Source organism: Gossypium hirsutum, chromosome A12 (assembly GCF_007990345.1).
Source record: "Gossypium hirsutum isolate 1008001.06 chromosome A12, Gossypium_hirsutum_v2.1, whole genome shotgun sequence".
Classification (NCBI taxonomy): Eukaryota; Viridiplantae; Streptophyta; class Magnoliopsida; order Malvales; family Malvaceae; genus Gossypium; species Gossypium hirsutum.
Window position 1 is genome coordinate 104,553,453 of NC_053435.1, and position 19,974 is coordinate 104,573,426.

Below are 19,974 nucleotides of genomic sequence, written 5' to 3' on the forward strand. Positions count from 1 at the left end.
GTCAAGAGCACTAAAAATATCCTATCCCTATAAAATATTGAAAATAATAAAAATAATAGTATAAGGGAAGTAGGGTCAAATCCTCAGGGACCGGATTTGCACAATTGCTTGTTCCTCAAAATCTTGGTTAAAATCGTGCCAAAAAAAACCTGCGTAACTGGAAAAGAAAAAAAACAGAATTAAAAGTTTTGATTGGAATTTCGAAAATTAAAAATAATAGAAATAAATAAAGTTAAGGAAAATGTGTTCTTATGGAGAGATTTCAACCTTCGGTTGTCTCGATCTGCCTTGGGTTTAATCCTCGGCTTTTAGGTGATCATTGTCTAACAGAATAAGCCAGTTATAGTGAAAGAGAACGCTTACGACCACCAGCTCTAAGAATTTAGACTTACAATTTTAGCGGAACCTGACTCTAGCCAACAATCGCTTTTGTGGGATCATCTTATGCTAAATCATTACTTCTCAATGGCGAATCTCACGCCATTTTGTCTCTTGGGCTCGCCAACCTCTGACGCAGTAAGCTAACGAACCGACTGTGCAATCTTTCCAAAACATACAAAGCGGCAGCCTTTGCACATGTTAAAAAGATCACTTTTTAAGGGACATGGACGGAAGCGTCAACCCTATAATTCGGAGAAACGATGAATATTCATCGACAAGACTAAGTACGGATTCTAAGTCTCAAGAACATTTTTTGGGGAATTTTGACAACTTTCGGCTAAATAGATTCAGTGGCTCATGGTTTTTGAGGAAAAGCAAATAAATATAATGGGAATGAAATTTTTATTGAAAGAAAATATGAAAAGAACAAAAGGACTATCACTCTGGAAGACGTGCATTTACAATTGGGATAGGTGGAGACCCGAGACGCACACATTCCATCTTCTATAATGAGAGTGTACTATCACTCTGGAAGACGTGCATTTGCAATTGGGATTGCCGGTGGATGGGTACGCAGTCACCGGGTTCACTTAATCTATTGATTGGGGAGTCGTATGCTACGAGCTTTTGGGTGCTAGTCCGGATAATATTAACAGAGGTCGGATCGAGATGTGCTGGTTACGAGAAAAATTCTCTGAACCAGATAATGATTTGACTGAACTAGAAAGAATACGATATGTTCGGACATACATTTTTGAGATAATTAGAGGTTATCTGATACAGGACTTGTCACGAAACCTCGTACATCTAAGACGACTGCTAAAACTCGTTAATTTTAGAGTAGCTAGTGAATTTAGTTGAAAGTCTGCCGTGTTGGTAATATTGTACCGGGAGATGTGTGAGGCGACGCGACCGAATAAAGCCAAAATCGGAGGTTGCCTATCACTACTGCAATCATGGTCACGATTTCGCTCTCTATTTTTACGTCATCGAGTAGATTACCCATATACATTCCCACTCATAACGAGGTAAATTTTAAATTAAATTTTACAATTATTAAGTAGATTTACAATATAATCGTATGCTAAAAATTTATTTAATTAGGTGGAACCATTCGACAAGTTATGTTGGATTACCTACATCTCTTAAAGATATACGGCTTCTATTAAACCAACGGTCGGAAGCACAAGTAAGTATTAAATAAAATAGATATACATAATAAAATAGTCGATTCATATTTAGTATTTAGTATTTAGTATTTAGTATTATGTATATAACTAATATTTTTATCATGTTTATATAGTTTCAATGGACACCATACGAGGATACGGCAATTCGGGCAGTAATTCTGGATGAATACTTTCAAAATTCAAACATTTGACATGTGAATGTCCCATTGGTCAACTATGCCATCGTGGAGATGCACCAGTCAGATAGAGTATTGCAGCAATTTGAATTCCGACAACCGATTCTCGTGGCACCTGAAGTGCTCGATGATGAGTACGAAATCAACTTACGGTAGTTGCATACGAATTGGCTGAGATATTAGTCAACATATATCGAAATATGGGAAAATCGGTATGATTACATACCTACTTGGGAACCGAACATCGTTCCAGAGTTAGCGTGCGTACCAGAATATATGCCATGGTTTAGGATCCATGACAAGCCATATTTATTGTCGGAAGATGAGAAGCGACGGCAAATTCGTGTTGAAAGGGAACGACGGGACCTTTTAAATCCAAGAAGAATGGATGACAACGCAAGCTCATCAATAGCGCCCACACAATTACGAAGCCCATCAACAGCGCCCATAAAAATCACTAGGCCCATCAACAGCGCCCACATAATCACCGAGCCCAACACTTCAACCGACGACACCCACATCACATTCTTTTCAGAATATGCCAGGTGCGTATCCTAGCCCTTTTATGTATCATAACTCTTATATGTTTCCTTTTTCCAGTCCTATGGCAGGTTGGAATGCATGGCCCGGTTCATCTTTATTCTCGATTCTCAGAGTGGGCCGTCGATTTATAGGCCACCGTCGCATGAGGGATAGTACGAGGCCCAGTCAGGGAGCTCTTCCTTTTACCAATCCCCATTGCCTTATGGGATTCAAACACCTTCGCCATGGGTGATGCAAACACCTCCACATTCATTGTTCTATCAAGGTGGGTCATCCTCCTAACACCCACAACCAGATTTCCTGCTGGAAGAACCAAAATCCCAGCTGGAGCAACTACAACCCCCGCCGGATGCTGGACAAAGGAGGAATTCAATGCGCAGCCGTCGACAACCCCCATGTGGCACTGAATCTGGCCAGCACCAACATTGATTTTTTTAATATATTTGTACAAATTTTTTTATATTGTTTCATTTAATAAAATAAAAGTTATTTTGAAGAAATTAATTATAATTTACTTTTATATTTTTAATAAAATAGAAGTTCTTTTAGATAAAGCAATATTTTGAATATTTTTATATTTTTAATAAAATATAAATAATGCAACATAGTTTTATTACAACAACTATCAGTTATTTCGATTTGGACATTATCAACTTGTATGGCATGGGTTCCTACACCATCCGCACAACTTCTGTTGGTTGGCTGTTTCTCAGATATCTATATTATTACGTATTTTATTTGAGTAAGGTCGACCCTTTGATTTGAGATGTAATTTTTTATCCGATAACAACTTAAACGGAGCAAGTGATACAGATGGCCATTTACGTTTATCTGAGACCGGTGAGAATACATGTTTCCACACGTTGTACATGTATTTTATTTTTTACACTTCATCGACATAGCTCATGGGATCCAGACGGAAATACTGACAAGCTGCAATTACATGAGCGCATGGATAATGAAATGCGTCAAACCTCCCATACTCGCAAGTCCTATTTCTCAAGCGTACACGATATTGCCCGCCAGTAATACCTTGGTGCAGTCTATCAAACTCCGTCACACGAAACTATAGGTTGTCTCGATCGTGACATATTATGTGCATGGTGTTCGCCCGCGCCTTCGCCTTGTTAATTTTTTGCAATACATTCCTGCACCATACATGGCCTCTCTGTATTTAGCATTCATAACTCGCTGTTCGTTTTGGAAATAGTGCTACTAAACAAAAATATGTATCTCACACAACCGATGTTATCGGCAAATGACGCGTTCCTTTTAGAATAGAATTTATGCATTTAGCCAGGTTTGAGGTTATATGACCATATCGTAGTCGCCGTCGTATGCTTGTGTCCACTGTTCGAAAGGTATGTTACAGAGGTAGTCTGCGCCTTCTTCGTTAACTGAACGCAAAACTTCCAACATCTCATGAAAACGATCCTTACTTATCTCATACCCTGCCAAAATAAGTTCATAGCGAAAATTACATACCACTATTCCATTTAGAATAAATTCAATATTACAAACAAAATTATATTAATAGAGATTAAATACCTATGTTGGTCACTTGTCGTTTTTCACTTGTAGATCAAAATTGCCCATAGTAGTTAGACGCAACGTGCCTTAGGCAATACCGATGGTGTGTGCGATACCATAGGCTTCCCTGTCGCTCAATTCTGGCTAGTATTCCAGTGCCCCGATCCGATATAACGCAGATATCAGGTTGAGGGCAGACATGCCTCCTAAACCTAAAAAGAAAGAAATCTCAATCGTCAGCTGATTCTCCCGGTGTTATTGCAAACGCAATTGGAAGGATTCTCCCACTACTATATTGTGCCACAGCTAGCAATAGCCGATGGGTATATCTACCAAATATAAAGGTATCGTTAATTTGTACCAATGGCTTGCAGTATAGAAATGCGTCTCGACATTGCTTAAAGCTCTAAAATAGACGTTTAAACACTTCGCATTCACGGAGCAATCGGTCTTTGTAGTATGATAAATCGTAATTTATACATATTTTTATCCCATGCTTAGCACATTTATGGATGATTTCTCTTTAGATTTGGTGAATTCGATGCTCCTAATCCTTTAATTTCATATTTTATACTTAGGTGAGCGTAGGAAAGTAAAAAGAGCGAGAAACGGGCCAAAAAAGAAGAAAATGGGTCAACATGGGAAATTAACACGGCCTGGACTTTCTCACGTGGGTAGACCACACGACTATGCCTATTTAACAGCCTTGATCACGGTCTGAAGCAATCGCACACGGGCATGTCCCTATCGAGCCCAAGTATAGTCCTATTCGGAAAAGGTCACTTTTGAGGGCTCTTAGGCATTCTAAACCTTATTTAAACACCTGATGAGGCACTTAGAAAGGAGGACACGGAGTAGGAGGCAAGGAATTACTCAAGGAAAGTCGATTAATCCACTCAGAAGCCGGATTCATCGTCAAAACTGAAGATCTCCCTTCAATTTCCTTCAGGAGTTTTGGGTTTTTTTTATGTTTTGTTATCTTTATTCTTTTCAAATGTTTTCTTATTTAGTTATGAACTAAACCTCCTAAATACCTAAGAGGAATGAAACCTAAGACGGATCTTGTTATTATTATCTGAATTGTATGATAAATATTTGACTTGTTCTTAATTATGTGTTCTTAATTCTTGTTTTAATATTTTAGGATATTGATTCAAGTTAATACGCTTATTCAGAGGAGCAAAAGTCCCTATCTAAGAGTACATTTGTCGTAATTAAGCGAAGTTGTTTGCACGCCTAGAGATAAGGTGACAAGATTTTGCCGGATTAGGGTGAAACCTAATAAGGGAGTCCATAGATCGAGTTAATGCAACACTAGGGTGTTAATTAGAAAGAGATTTCAATTAATCAACCTAGGGTTAGACGTTATTACTCTCAAGAGAGATAATAATATAACTTAGGGATTTCTACAGATCAAGTCAAATGAATAAATCCTTTGATTCAGAGTCAAATAATAAGTGAAGTCTAGGTGGATTTTTCCTTGGATATTGCCTTAATTAGTCGAGTTTTCCCAAATGATTTTCCCCAATTTTCTCTGTGCACCCTTAGTTTAATTAATTAGTTTAGATAAACAAATCCTTTAATTTTTAGACTAGATAATAAAAAGAAAGTAATTACTAGTACTCTTGGTTCCTTTGGGTTCGACAATCCGGTCTTGCTAAAGCTATATTATTATTCGATAGGTACACTTGCCTTTATCGTGATAATAGTTAGTTTCAAGAACGATTAATTATAAATTTTTAAAACCTGTCACTAATATCACGTATTATAGTACGTAGGTGTCATTTCAAGGTCTATTATGCAACCCGAGACGTATCTCTTTAGCACTTGATACCACTGCCACATTTCATTATATGAAGCATCTCACCCACTATGCATATTTTCCAACGCCTTCTACTTAGCTATCCAAGCCTTGCGGTAAGAGGGCGTATACCTCATTTGGCTACGAATATTGGCAATTAAGACAGGTACTGAGGTCCTGGGATCTGCCTTCATCGTCGGTAGTAATAAGCTAGCTAACATATCTGAATCCATCTTGGGATGATCTTGTGAAACACCTGTCAACGAAGTACATTAAATAATGCAACATTACATAATAACAATATTATTCAAAAACCCTAAATACTGTATTTCCAGCACATGTAAACGTTTGTACTTATTTATATGTCACAACCTTGTTCTTTCTCAATGAGACGTAGATTTTCCATGAACATGTACCTTCTTGCACTGCACACTTCGCATCAAACTTATTAGATTTGAATTTAACCACGTGGTAGTTAACCCCATTCATGATGCTATATTGTTTCAATGCACCAAGAAAACTATCCTTATTGGAAAACTCATTACCAATTTCCAATTCACCTGAATCCAATAATGAACTTGTATGATCACGCATTCTGTGTGGTAGATCTAGAAACTTTAACGCATCATCTACAGAAAGATCGACATTATGCATGTGGGCTGGAGGCGAATATGCCCTGAATGTGGATCTTCTTCTTGATCTGAACCCCCTTCAATGTCTTCAGGTTCGGTTGGAATAGGCTCTGGTTCAGAAAATAATACAACTTCTGCACCATCGGGACTGGGCTCTCGAGGTGGAACAACATTAGACTTATTATCTAACCCACCACCATCTGCAACGTACGAGGTCCCCTCACCGGTGGACTTTGTAGGGAGTACATCATCCCTTCTTCTAGGCGTTTCATAACGTTCCCAATTAGATGTAGATTGTTAACCACTAGAAGTTAATGTTATTCCCCAGTACGTATTTCTAGCATCAAACATCGACCCACCAAGGTGTATGTCCCATCCACTGACGAAGTGTTGTGTAACACCCCTACCCGTATCCATTGTTGGAATAGGGTACGAGGCATTATCGGAGTTTACTGAACATTTTCAGACAATTCTAAGTCATTTATTATTCATATTTTGAAAATAATCATAACACCTCTCTATTGGGCCCTTGAAACCCAAAACACACATTAAAAACCAACCGAAATTAAATCAGGATCATAGAAAAAAATTCACAAAATCTTAAATTATATTTTCATCTAAGTACTTACCATTTCAATGCTCCTTATAATTAAACATGTTACCATTCAATCAATAGCTTGGCACTTGTCTAAGCATCAAACAACAACATTGTTAGTATATTTGCACATATTTCATATAACTTCAACATTGATATACCTATTTTCTGGACATATCGCACTTGAGTTTAATAATAGTCTTAACTTACATAATTTTCTTGTATCAACATATCAAAGATAATCATATATGTACATGTCATGAAACATATCATGCTCTTACCGTTTCTTTATAAGCATATATCATTCATTTCGTTATATCAATATTTCATGCTCCACCATTTCCATATATTTTATGTATATTTATTCCGGTAATAGTTTATATCAAACTTAACATGAATTATATTCCATGTACTTATATTTATTAGGTTTATCTATTTTCATAATTATTTCATACAACTATGTTGTACATATGTTTCCATATAACCAGTTCTTGTAAACATTTCACACAACCATTTCATATAACCATTCGTCATCTGATACATATTACCTGAAAATCAATTGTTCAATAGATGGCATAACGTCTCCCATCCACAGTTTTATTTATCTTTGACATGATGCCATAGTGTCTTTCAACTATGGTCTTACTCATTTTCTATCATGTTGCCATGGTATCTTTCAAACATGGTCTTATTCATTTCATATCAGGTTGCCATGGTATCTTTCAACCATGGTCTTACACATTTCATATCAGGTTGCCATGGTATCTTTCAACCATGGTCTTACACATTTCATATCAATGAGCACACTCCCGCGAACCTCATCCTTACAGTGGGATTACCAGTCCACGCTAAATCCCCTGTAATATAAACTCATAGAGCATTGTCGGGATTACCAGTCCAGGTTAAATCCCCTGCAACGACAATTACTCTAATGAGCTTGAATCTGAATTACCAGTCCAGGCTAAATTCAGACCCTAATTCGGATTACCCTTCCGGGCTAAATCCATTTTACACATATTCTTCAGGAGGGCTATATCAGGATAGGATCATTCGTCCGGGCTAGATCCTTTTTACCGTCAATTCCTTTTCGTTTAACCAGGATTTCTTCCCTTTATTATCAAATATATCAATGTTTCATCAATTTTCATACAAGGAATATTTAAATCATAATCACATCAATAACATACATTTTAAGTATTTAAAAATATAATTTAAGTTATACGAACTTACTTGGCGAAATTGCAGAAATATCAAGATTCAGGGGTATTTTGGTAATTTACCATTTTCCAAAATTTCACCTGATCTTAAATTGATAATTTCATTCAATTTATTAATTTAGATAATAAAACAATTCATTCCCTTCAATTTGGTCATTTTTGATATTTTTACAAAATTACCCCTGAAGTTTTACTTTTATTCAATTTAGTCCTTAAGCCTAAAACATGCAAATTAGTCATGCTAGCTGAATATTCATATATATTTTCCTTCTCCTCCTCTCCATTCCACATCCTTAATGTATATAACACACTTGTAAGTAACATTATTTATAATCTTTATTATTTACTTTTATGAATATTCAAGCTGTCCATCTGTGTCATAGTCACTAAATTATTTATATATGGAGCTAAAGAACTCCAAATTAAGATAATATAAATTTCCATAAAACTAGACTCATATATCTTCTTACCATAAAATTTTTAGAATTTCTGGTTTAGCCAATAAGTACAGTTTATTCTTTAAATTTACCCATGTTCTGCTATCTGACAGTTCTGACCATTTTTCAATAAAAGTTAATTATCTCCTAGTACAGGATTTGAATGATGTTCCTGTTTGTTTTTATTGAAAATAGACTCATTTATGATTCTAAAAATATAAATTTAAGCCCATAATTATTTTTATCAATTTTTTTTATGATTTTACAAAGTTATAACAGGGGAACCCGAAATCATTCTGACCTTGTCTCACAAAATTTATTATATCTCATGATTTACAATTCCATTTCTTACATAATTTCTTCTATAAGAAACTAGACTCAATAATATTTAATTTAATATTTATTCATTCTATAATTCAATTTCTACAATTTTTGGTGATTTTTTAAAGTTAGACTACTGCTGCTGTCCAGAACTGTTTTAGTGCAAGATATTAATTACCATGTTTATAACACCCTTATTTTCTTTTTCTACGCTATTTCTCATCACTTTCTCTTATTTTCTCTTCACTAACATGACAAGAACATAGGACCATGTATAATAAAACTCTAAATCAACATCAATTCCATGTTTTTTCAACAATATTAAACTTAAAAATATATTGAAATCTTGATATTCTTACTTTTTCTTATTGACTTCAATCTTTAACTTGATTTTTTTCTCTCCTCCAGCTTCTATTTCTTGAATCCAACTTGATATTCTTGCTCCCCATCATCTCCTTGCTATCTTTATCTCTTGATGGCTATGGAAATTCTTTCAATTTTTAGGTGAAAATAATGAATTTTTGGTGGAAGGACTAAATTGTAAAAAAAACTTCTTTTCTTCTTCTTCTCTTACGTTGGTTTGCATGGGAAAGTAAAGATGATGATAATTCTTCATCTTTCCTTCCTTTTATACTAAATAAATAATAATATAATAATAATAAATATCTCATAAAAATATTAATAAAATAATATTTATCTAACTAATTAATTTAAAATATCATCAACATAATCATTACATTCTAGAATTCTCTCTCTTACTAATTGACCATTTCGCCCTTCATGATCTTGTAGAATTCCATCCTTGAGTCATCACTTAATTTGGTAAAATTACAATTTAGTCCCTAATAATTTTTCACCTATTCAATTTGGTCTTAATTCATCAATTTTCCTTGGTTTCTAGATCATTCCACCCTTAAAATATTTGCACCATTAGTCCTTCAACTTTTTTATATTTACACTTCAACCTATTAAATTTTGAATATTTACTCTTGTGCAACAAAACTTTTCTCATCTTTGCAATTTAGTCCTTTCTTGAATTAATATATTATAATATATTTTCCAATATTGACATAACTCAAAATTTCCTTTTTTTTCACTTTATTTCCTTATTTTACTATATCACGGATAATATTTCACTGTAAAAATTTTTGGGGTATTACATGTTGTGTAGGGGTTGTGTATTCCATACTGCTACCAAACACGGGTGCTTTTGTGTTTTGCAACCCACTAACGGAGTGTTGGGCAGGGGTCGTGTATTCCTTTCTAATAGCAGTAGATGTCAAAGTCGCAAATACATCATTTAGCAATAAAAATTGTACATATAACTCAATATAGGGTGATCCAATAGCGAGATGAGTCGACACCATTGCCTCCAAACTACGAGCACTTTTGATGTCGAACGAGTTATATGTCACGGGATCAACAAAAGCACAAAATCAATACCTAATAGACAAAACTTTCATTGGCGTCGTTCCGAATATTTTACGCCTAATTCTTTTACGAAGTTTTGTCAAATCTATGTTCTGGTTAAAAACCAGTAGCACTGTATTCTTCGATAAAAAAAACAACGTCGTTCTCGGTGTGACGGACCTCACCACTATAGTAAATAACATCATTAATACGTTCACTCATCTTCAATTTCTATTCTGCTTAGCGTCTCTAATTTTTTTTGCTGTAACTTACGCATCCTGAGAATAAAATTTGGCTCATATATAGCCTTAGGCCAAATAGGAACTACTGTAGAAAAAGAGCGTCCACATGGGAGCTTTTTTTAGTACTTTTGCTGACAGTGCATCCTGCTTGAAGCGTTTTTGACACTATTTGTTCAGAAACATCTTCTCAAAATTATTTTTTCATAAACTACTGTAAAAAAAAAGCGCCCACGTGGGAGCTTTTTTCAGTACTTTTGCTGACATGCATCCTGCTTGAAGCGTTTTTGACACAATTTGTTCAGAAACGTCTTCTCAAAATTATTTTTTCAGATACATCTTCTCTAATTTATTTTTTCAAAAATTACTGTAGAAATTTTTTTATTTCTAATGTATTTTTTTCGTAACCCTAAACACAAAATTATTTTAAAAAACTAATTCATAATTTAATTAATAACCCTAAACCCTAATCTAATTTATTTTTTTAATTAATAATTAATTTAATTAAGTAATCCAAAACCCCAAACCCTAATTTATTTATTTATTTTTCTTAAAAACCATAACCCCTAAACCTTAAAACCCTAACCCCAAACACTAACCCTAAATGCAAAAAAATTCTAACCATAAAAAAGGGCAAAACGCAACCTTGGAGGAGCATTTTGCTGACATGTCACCTGACATCGCGCTAACGTGGAAGCACTTTTGGGGAATTCGACCCTTTCCAGTAAATAATCAAAAAGTTGGCCCATTTCTGTAATTATTAAAAAAAAGGTTTTTTCTTGTAAATTGCCCAGGATAGGAAGTACATTATGACACAATGGCTTCTTTAAGTAAGGGTATGTTTGGATAACACAAAGTAAGTCAACGAAATTACTCTCTTAGTCTAAAAAAATACTTAATTATACTATTACTAATAAAAATAATAAGAAAAATAAACATATGTAATTTTATCTAATTGTTTTAATACATGTTAGCTGAGTTATTCCCTCTTTAATATTTAACATAAATTCATTATCATCATCTGTTAGATTTTGACTAAGTTCATCATCATGTAAATTTGAATCCGCATCATTAAAATTATTAAGATCTCTTTTTTCCAAATACTATTTGAAGTATGGATCATTTCATTTTACCTATGATTGAAGTTATGAATATTTTTTTTAGAATAGCAAATATCTTTTCAACCACATTTCAAAACCTAAAATGTCTCAAATTAAAAAGTTCGCAAGCTATATGGTGCAAAGAAAATTTCTATTTGCGTAGTCAGCATCGAACTTATGATATTTGACTTCACAATTCAAATAATTCGTACCTTTAATTATAAAAACTTATATAAACTTACTTTGAAGAAAAATTAATGCAGGTTATATATATTTTGTAATGTGTAAATTAAGTAAAAAATAATATAAAATTTATATTATATATAACATTTCATAACACTTGTAAATAATATAATTTTTTTTTGAACTTTTGAAAGTTATTTTTTATAAATAAATTAAAATAAAAAATTATAAATATTTTTTTATGAATAAATATGTTATTTGTATAATAAATAGCATGGACACAAGTTATGTCAATACTTGTTCGCAATAAAGTTTTTAAATAAATATACTATAACACTTTTATAACATGTAAATTATTTTTTATATTAAACTTTTTTTCCATAACTTTAGAATATTTTTAGGATTTTTTTAAGATTTAAATAATATGATATTTTTGTTATAATTTTATAAAATATACAAATTATTTTTATAATATAATTTTTTAAAATTTATAATATAATTTGTTTGCCATAACCATCCCAAACACTAATATGTGTTCATACTTATAATATAATTTTGAGTGTAATTATGTGTATAATTACCCCAATTCTTACCCCTAGTAATAGATATTGAAAAGTGTAACTGGGTGTTCCAATTACATCCAATTCAGTAGGACTCACCAATCAAAATAATTACCTAAACATGCTATTTTTGTGTAATTATAGTAATTATACCTAAATCTATTTACTAAGTGGCTTTCCAAACACTGCCTAAATAAAATTTAAACATATATATAGAAGAAATAAAAACATGTATAATTGCCAAAATGACCGGCAAGTTTCTCCAGTGATGGAGTCTACCAAACGTCTCCACATTTTTTTTCATATTTATTCTAGATACTCAAGGCAACCACTTATGCTGGCCTTTAGCGGTTGAAAAGGAGTAATCTGAAACAAAATGTAAAACTGATGACATTTGTTCCATAAATCTTAAGTTTGTGTAAAACAACTCCATCTTCCACAGTAGTAATTATCATATGCTCATAAAAGGTTGACACGTATGCCTAATGAATGAAGTTAAAAAATGGTAAAAAGGAAGTATGCAATTTGTTTGGAACCTTTATATTTATTCCCTTCGGTACTCAAGTAAAGGAAGAAAATGCCTAATGAGGACGTAACAATTATTTTTAAAACTGCAGCACTTTAGAGTATCCCTGAGAATGCTTCAACTTCTTGCATTATTCTTAAAATCTTAAGTTTTCTTTTCATCATCCAGTCAATAAATTAAAGAGAAGAAATGCACATATAGTGCATCATTGTAGCAAACTCAGACACCATTTAGAGCTAACATTTGTTAGCATAAATTTCCATCTCAAGGAAGTGACCACATGTACGCAGTTTTCAAACTTAAAACTAATACCTGTGATCCATTGTCAAAAGTAGTAGCTGTAGTACTAAATTCGCACTTTGCCCTGTCAACTTTGTTAAATTCAGAGTCCTTGAGAACAGCTGTGCATTCAATATATCAAGCAAAAGCATTTTGAGTGAAATAAATCAATCTCACTGATCTTAGAATTGTTGGAAATATAAAAAGAGGTAATGATGAACCCCATGTGGCACATCATGTAAGATGCTAAAAGCCTCCTGTTAATCTTTTACAAGAACAAAAGTATTTTGCTGCTTGATCAGTTGTTGGATAGAGTTTAAAGATCGAGATGAAATGTCGGGCTTCATAATGAAGAATTGTTCCTGCAACATTCACAACTTTGATGACATTATTTGTCAAGAATCATGAATGGAAATAACGTACACACATCATGTGCAAAAATAGACAAAATACCTCCATGAGGGCGACACCCTTTGAGCAGTCAAACTGAATGAAAAAGCTCATACAGCTGAAATTAGAACAAGTTGTTGCAACAAGAGATCATAGAAAACAGAAACAACTATATATATATTTATCAAGCTTGTTTGTCCACTTAAACATATGTGTTTCCTTCACAGTATACCTCAATATATTGCACTTAAGTTCTTGTACAAAGTTGAAAACTGTTATCTAGCATGAAATAACAAGAGGCAAGAGTTCTTCCATTTTGAATTGTGAAAGAAAGTGAAGCTCTTAGTTCCGCTTTCATTTTCAGATTCAGATGAGTAAATATACAATTGTCAAAAACTTCACAGTAGGATATATTATTATTTTTGGATATCACAGTAGGATGTTTTGTTTTAACTTATATGAGCAATCTCATTTTCAAAAATAAACCTACAGAAAGAAAATCATCAGTACATATACAATTTTAAACTGAATGAGAGAAAAAAAAAGTCAAAATGTAAAAAATTCTAATGAAAAGCATCCATTATCTAATGGATGGGACAGAGGTCTTCTAAACCTTTGGTATAGGGATTGGTCCAGCAAGACAATAACAATATAACAACTAGAGAAGTAATAAAAAAGGGAATATAAGGTAAGTGAGAGGCAGTACCAATCACCTGGAAAACGGAGACAGTGCACAGTGTTGGCCTTCCTTTTCACCAATTTGTCAACTGCTCAAATGTAAACATAGAGGCGAGAATAATAAGATTTGACTAAACCCTGCATTCAAAAGTAAATTTTGGTGATGCTGAAAACACAGGGAGCACTCACAGATGTTTCCACAAGATGAAGTTACCTGCCTTCGAGGACCACAAGGAATCACTAAGCAAAAACTTTCACTTTATATCAAGAAATATGAGAACATCCACCTATAGCCACCGTGGAAAAAGGCAAAGGTAACTATCTAGGCAGTTAGTGACTACAACATGAAAGACGAAGCAACAGTTAAGTTCACATAATATGAAATTCTATTAAGATAGAATACGATGTCAACAGTTAAAAAGCAATCTGAGTATGCTCGATGATGTGACCGCCCTCATCCCGCAACCTACACAGCCATTCCAGATAACCAGAAACCTGACGGTCTCTTAAATTATCATGTTCGTGTGTAAATTAAGAAAAATTCTAACATTACTCGAAATATGAAAAGAGTTACTTGCCTCTCACATATCTTAAGAACGTTAACACCAGCATCTGGCTGGCATTTGTGGGTCTAAACAAAGAACTCCTTGAGGTTTAAAAGAAACATCCTGAATAAATAAATTGCTGAATAAATAAACTGAAAAAAATAAGGTGCAATTGTTTGCTTTTTCCTCATAAATGTTAATTCGTAGACAGCATTGGCAGAGGATTTGTTGACCGTTAACACTGGCGGAATCCGTAATGTCTGCATCTTGTTCGTTGAATTCTCCTCCGCCTCCACCATTTCCGCCACGATCGATGCGTCATCGCTACTCTAAAAAGTAATTAATAAAAGAGAAGAAAATAACTCCTAAATTATTACCATAAAAAGGAAGTTCACTCACTGAACCACTGGGGACGGCCATGTTGATGACAATCTTGATGGTGCAATTCAGTTCGTGGTGGGAGTCCGTACTCTTCACGCACTTTTCGAGCTTAGATTTTGAGAGGATCTGGATTGAAACGACATCGCTCTGAAGGGAGAGGAGACTGAAAATGTAGATGAGAAATCCCGCCCATGGTTTCATTCTCATTGTTGATTCTTATTCCGTTGGCCGTTGGTGTTGGACAATTGGGAATCCCTGATTCCTGAATGCGGTTATAGAGGGAGTTGGGCGGTGTTTTCAACTGCCATTAACCCACTTATCACTTATATTTGTTTCCTTGACACCACGTCGTTTTATGGTTTTATCAATAGGCCCAATTCACCTTTTAGTCCATGAACTTGGCAACTTTATACAAATTGGTCCTATTTTTTTTTTTTTCACATTAGCTCCAGAACTTGGATCCGTTAAAGCATAACGGCATGCACTTTGCATATGTGTCAAAATTTTTTAGAAATTATATAAAATAAAAAATACATAGAAAATATAAAGAAATTATATATATTTAAAATTCAATGATGACATGATAAATCTCAAAGTGTTACCTTATCACATCTTATTGAATACAGGTTCAAGGATCAAATTAAAAAAAGTTTCAAATTTTAAAATTAATGTGAACCAAATAAAGTTTAAGGACCAACATGGAAAAAATTGTCAAATTTAGAAGATAAATGTTGCTTCATCATGATTTTATTTGAGTTTGTATGATAATTATATTGGGTTAATATATTTTTTTAACACTTAAATTTGATAGCTTGTATTTAATTAGTATTTAAACATGTTTTAACTTAATTAATACTAAACTTAAAATCATTAACCAAGTTAACACTTTTTTAAGTTGACAGAAAAAAATTGATAAGATAGAAGAAAAACCAGACCAGGGATAACTACACCCGAACCAATTGGTTTACTCCATGTATAATGAATTTATATAAATAGTTTTCGAAATAAATAATAACATAAAAAGTTAATATTTTTAGGTAATTTTAGAAAAATTTTAGTTTTTGGATTTTCTAGCTTTTTAGATTTTTAGTTTTTTTTAATATTTTGCATATAAATTTATATACTTTTAAAAATATTTTGAGAAAATATTTGATACAACGTTGAATTGATGAGAAATATATATAGAGCATAGTAATATATATAATGGACACGTGACAAATTTATAACTCCGTTCGTGGAGTAAAAAAAGTGTACAATTAGTGTATTAAATTCTCACACATATATTTTTAGATATCTTTTTTAAATAATGCTAGCATCTGTCTTAATTTATGTGGATGTGTCATAAATTAATCTATAGTATTGTAAATTTATTTTACCGAGTTTGTGTTACAAGTTAACTGAAAGCTAGCTTAATTGAGAAATGATTAAAAATCTGTCCTTATAAAATAATGAATCTTTTTGAATATTTTTCTCTTTCTATACGCTATATAAAATATATAAATATCAATTTAAATCAACGTATAAAGAGATTTGAGCATAAGTTATTATAACTGATAAATCTCAATTTTAATTACCAGTCAACTAAATCTTTATTTATTTTTAATATAATTTTTTCTTAAATATAATTGCTACAAATTTTTTTTTACCTACATCGTGTGTCATAGGCTAATATTTATTATAATTTACAAGTTTGAAGTTTTAGCAGGTTTAGGAATTAGGTTTTAGTTGTAATAATAAGAGAAAAAAAATTGTAATAATTATAATTAACATTTAATTATATTTAAATAAAATTATTAGTATTGTTATACCACCTTTATTAGTAAGCATTTCCACGGAATTAGTCCCTCACCTGATAGCACTTTCTATTGTTCTACACACCCTTGTTAAAGGTATGGTCCACTCACCATCTCTCATAAACTTTGTAATGAATAGGATAATCATCACCCATCAATAACTCACTCTATGACAGGTGTCACATTATAAACATATGAGATCGCATTGTAGCTTTCACTAATAAAGAACGAGATGATCTTCCACCAATGGATGTTCCCACGTGGCAGTTCTAACTCCTCATATATATACAAGAGGATGACACTCTTTTTTTTTTTTTTGGTAGAAAGGATGATGACACTCTTTTTCTTTCTTTCTCTCTATCTCTTTTTCTCATGACGGTTTTTTTATCTTTTCAGAATTAGTTGATACTTTATTTCAACCACAATTTAATTTTAATATCAGTAAGTATGTATTTATAAATTTTAAATTTTTTTACACAATGATAATGTATAATAGTATTGTTGTTGATAATATATAATTCCCTTAATAAAATGCATATATTATTAACGGTGACAAAATGAGAAATTATATACGAGAATTTGGAGTAGATCTGATCCCAGCAGGTACAACCGTACAAGATCTTGTATAAATTTCCTGCAATATGATAATAATGAATTTCCTATTCAAATATGCATTTATATAGGAGAGACCAACTAAGAAGAAATTAATAAGTGAAAGTATATAAAATACAACAAAGAAAATGAATGAATGAAAAGGCAGATGTAAGTGAAGGGTGTTGATAGTACTGGTAATGTTTTCATTAGTATCCACAAGGCCATTTTGATGTAGGCGCACAGGTCAGGTGATGGCACCAGCTGCAATGCTTGTTTCCATTCTCTCCTTTAAACACCAGGAATAAACCCATCCCGAAACTGCATCATTCCAAACCATAATTTAAGTCTTTCGTTTTCACTACATGACAGGCAAAAGCTAAACCAAGACTCGGGGTTAGAGCTTACCCAACAATGAGTAAAAGCACAGCAATGACACAAAAAACGTATTGGTATGGCTTGTGCTTTGGTATTACAGCAGCACCAGCAGGACGATGCTGGGGTTTTATCCACCCGGATTGGGGACGAAACAGCAAAACGAATCCGAGTAGAAAGCCAGTGAAGAAGCCTCCTATATTTGCAAAGTTGTCAATATGAGGAAGAACCCCTACTGCTAAGTTAAGGACAATGATGGCTATGAATGTGATCACAGCCGTAACCTGTTATACATTTAAAAAAAAATCCCATAGATCAGTTTTCAAGCAACAAGTAGGAAATAAATTGTCAAATGATACAACCATGACAAACATGCCTTGTAGGTGTAGATGGTCCAGTTAGTTAGAAACTCTGAACAAATTGCCCCAATAAGGCCAAATAAAGCACCAGAGGCACCCACAGTTGTAGTATGTTGCATGAACAAGGAAGACAGTATGCTCCCACCAAAACCGGATAATAGATAGATAACCCCAACACGCACTGCCAGGTGAAGAATACATGAGCTATAACACTTGAAACGTTACCAAAAAATATAATATAACACAAAACATACCATATCCAAATTGCTGTTCATGGCGTATTCCAATAAAGAAAAAGCTCAACACGTTTGCAAACAGATGAATAAGACCTCCATGCAGCCAGAGGCAAGTGATGAACCTCCATCCTTGTTTGCCATGTACTACCTTGCTCCACTGTAGTGCTCCCCACTTATCCATTCTAAAGAAAAATGAGGTGAAGGGATATTAGAAAAGTCAATACCAAAGCCTCTACGAAAGTTGGTTGTAAATAGAAAACAGATAGAGAGATGGAATAGATGAAAATTACGTATTAGACGAAGGACCAAAGAGAGGATTTTCTTTGGAAGGCTGAAAAGAAAACCTGCCAAGATACCTAGCCACACACTTTCCTTTGGATCTCTTATTGTTCTTAGGACAATTATTGGTATACATCATCAAAACAAATATAATAATATTAGCCAACACAATCGTCGGAAGAAGCCATGGAATCCATGGCTTTTCACATTCGTAACTGCTATCAGTTTTCTTCTTCTTACCTTTACTCCCTTTCTCTGGATCCCAACTTCCCATTCTCCTTCAAAACCAAAAAAAGTCCTTCCTTTACACTCTTTAAATGTATAAATTTGTGATCTTTTCGTAGTTGAAGTTAAAATAATAGTATTTGTTTTGCTTGTTAAAAAAATGAAGCAAAATTACTAGGATTGGACTACACGATTTTTACTATGGAATGTGAGGGTTGAGAGTGATTTAATTATACAAAAAGAATAAATTAATGGGAAAAGAGAGAGCTTCATCAAGTACAGAGAAAAAGAATGAAACTTAGTTCTTTTTTAAATCTTAGAAGCTGAAAACACAACCTTTTTTTCTCAGTTCATGAGATAGTCCTTAATTATATCATTAAGAAATCAGAGTCGGCTCATTTTAAGGATGGTGACAGACCTCCATCCACCCATTCCTTCTTCTATTGTTGAAGTCTAAGTCAAACGATTAAACATAGAAATCTAGAAAAGCGTTAAGCATTCCAACAGTTTTATTAGATTTGGCTTTGTATTATTATAAACTTTAAGTAAATGTGAAACTCAAGATTTCAATATCTATATTCGTATTTTTCTTATTTGTTTGAAGAACTCCCATAGGTAATGAAATAAGCTAAAATTATATTTTTTTTTAAAGAAAAAGATTTACACGAAGTTTGAATATTGAATTTTGGTACTAACAAAAATACCCGTTACATTCAGCTGTTGGCCACTTATATATATATATTCTACTTTTATACGTAAAATATATGTATGCATGTCACATTGCATGTTAAATAAAAGATATATACCCTTTAGTTCAATAGCTGATCTAATGAAGCAAATAAAGAAACGAGGCACTTGAAGCCAAAATGGGGAAGTTGGCCGTAAAAGTATACCTTTTTATGGGTTGTAATATTTATTTAGATTTGAGATTTGTTCGAAATTTGAGAGTATTTGAGTAAAAAATTAAGTCCGTTTAAAATATGGGTTGGGCTTGGGCTTAGA

At 33.1% G+C, this 19,974-nt stretch overlaps 1 protein-coding gene and 1 long non-coding RNA gene across 7 annotated transcripts; both read right to left on the reverse strand.

Moving 5' to 3' along the window:
- Window positions 1-13,213: 13,213 nt before the first annotated feature.
- On the reverse strand, window positions 13,214-15,608 carry LOC107936396 (uncharacterized). Of its 6 annotated transcripts, none has more exons than XR_005906504.1 (4): window positions 15,133-15,605; window positions 14,403-15,057; window positions 13,574-14,326; window positions 13,214-13,482 (listed from the first exon to the last, which is right to left on the reverse strand). It is a non-coding gene; the product is annotated as an uncharacterized lncRNA (long non-coding RNA). The 6 variants fall into 6 exon arrangements; XR_005906506.1 differs by having other exon boundaries at window positions 13,574-14,277; window positions 14,378-15,057; XR_005906507.1 differs by having other exon boundaries at window positions 13,574-13,628; window positions 14,217-15,057; window positions 15,133-15,601.
- A 1,724-nt stretch (window positions 15,609-17,332) lies between these two features.
- LOC107936399 (RHOMBOID-like protein 2) lies at window positions 17,333-19,292 on the reverse strand. Its single transcript, XM_016869123.2, has 6 exons — window positions 18,759-19,292; window positions 18,487-18,650; window positions 18,250-18,413; window positions 17,907-18,157; window positions 17,694-17,819; window positions 17,333-17,541 (listed from the first exon to the last, which is right to left on the reverse strand). Exons 1-5 carry the CDS (start codon window positions 19,019-19,021, stop codon window positions 17,708-17,710), a joined length of 954 nt encoding a protein of 317 aa, XP_016724612.1. The 5' UTR covers window positions 19,022-19,292; the 3' UTR covers window positions 17,333-17,541; window positions 17,694-17,707.
- Between the last annotated feature and the right edge of the window lie 682 nt (window positions 19,293-19,974).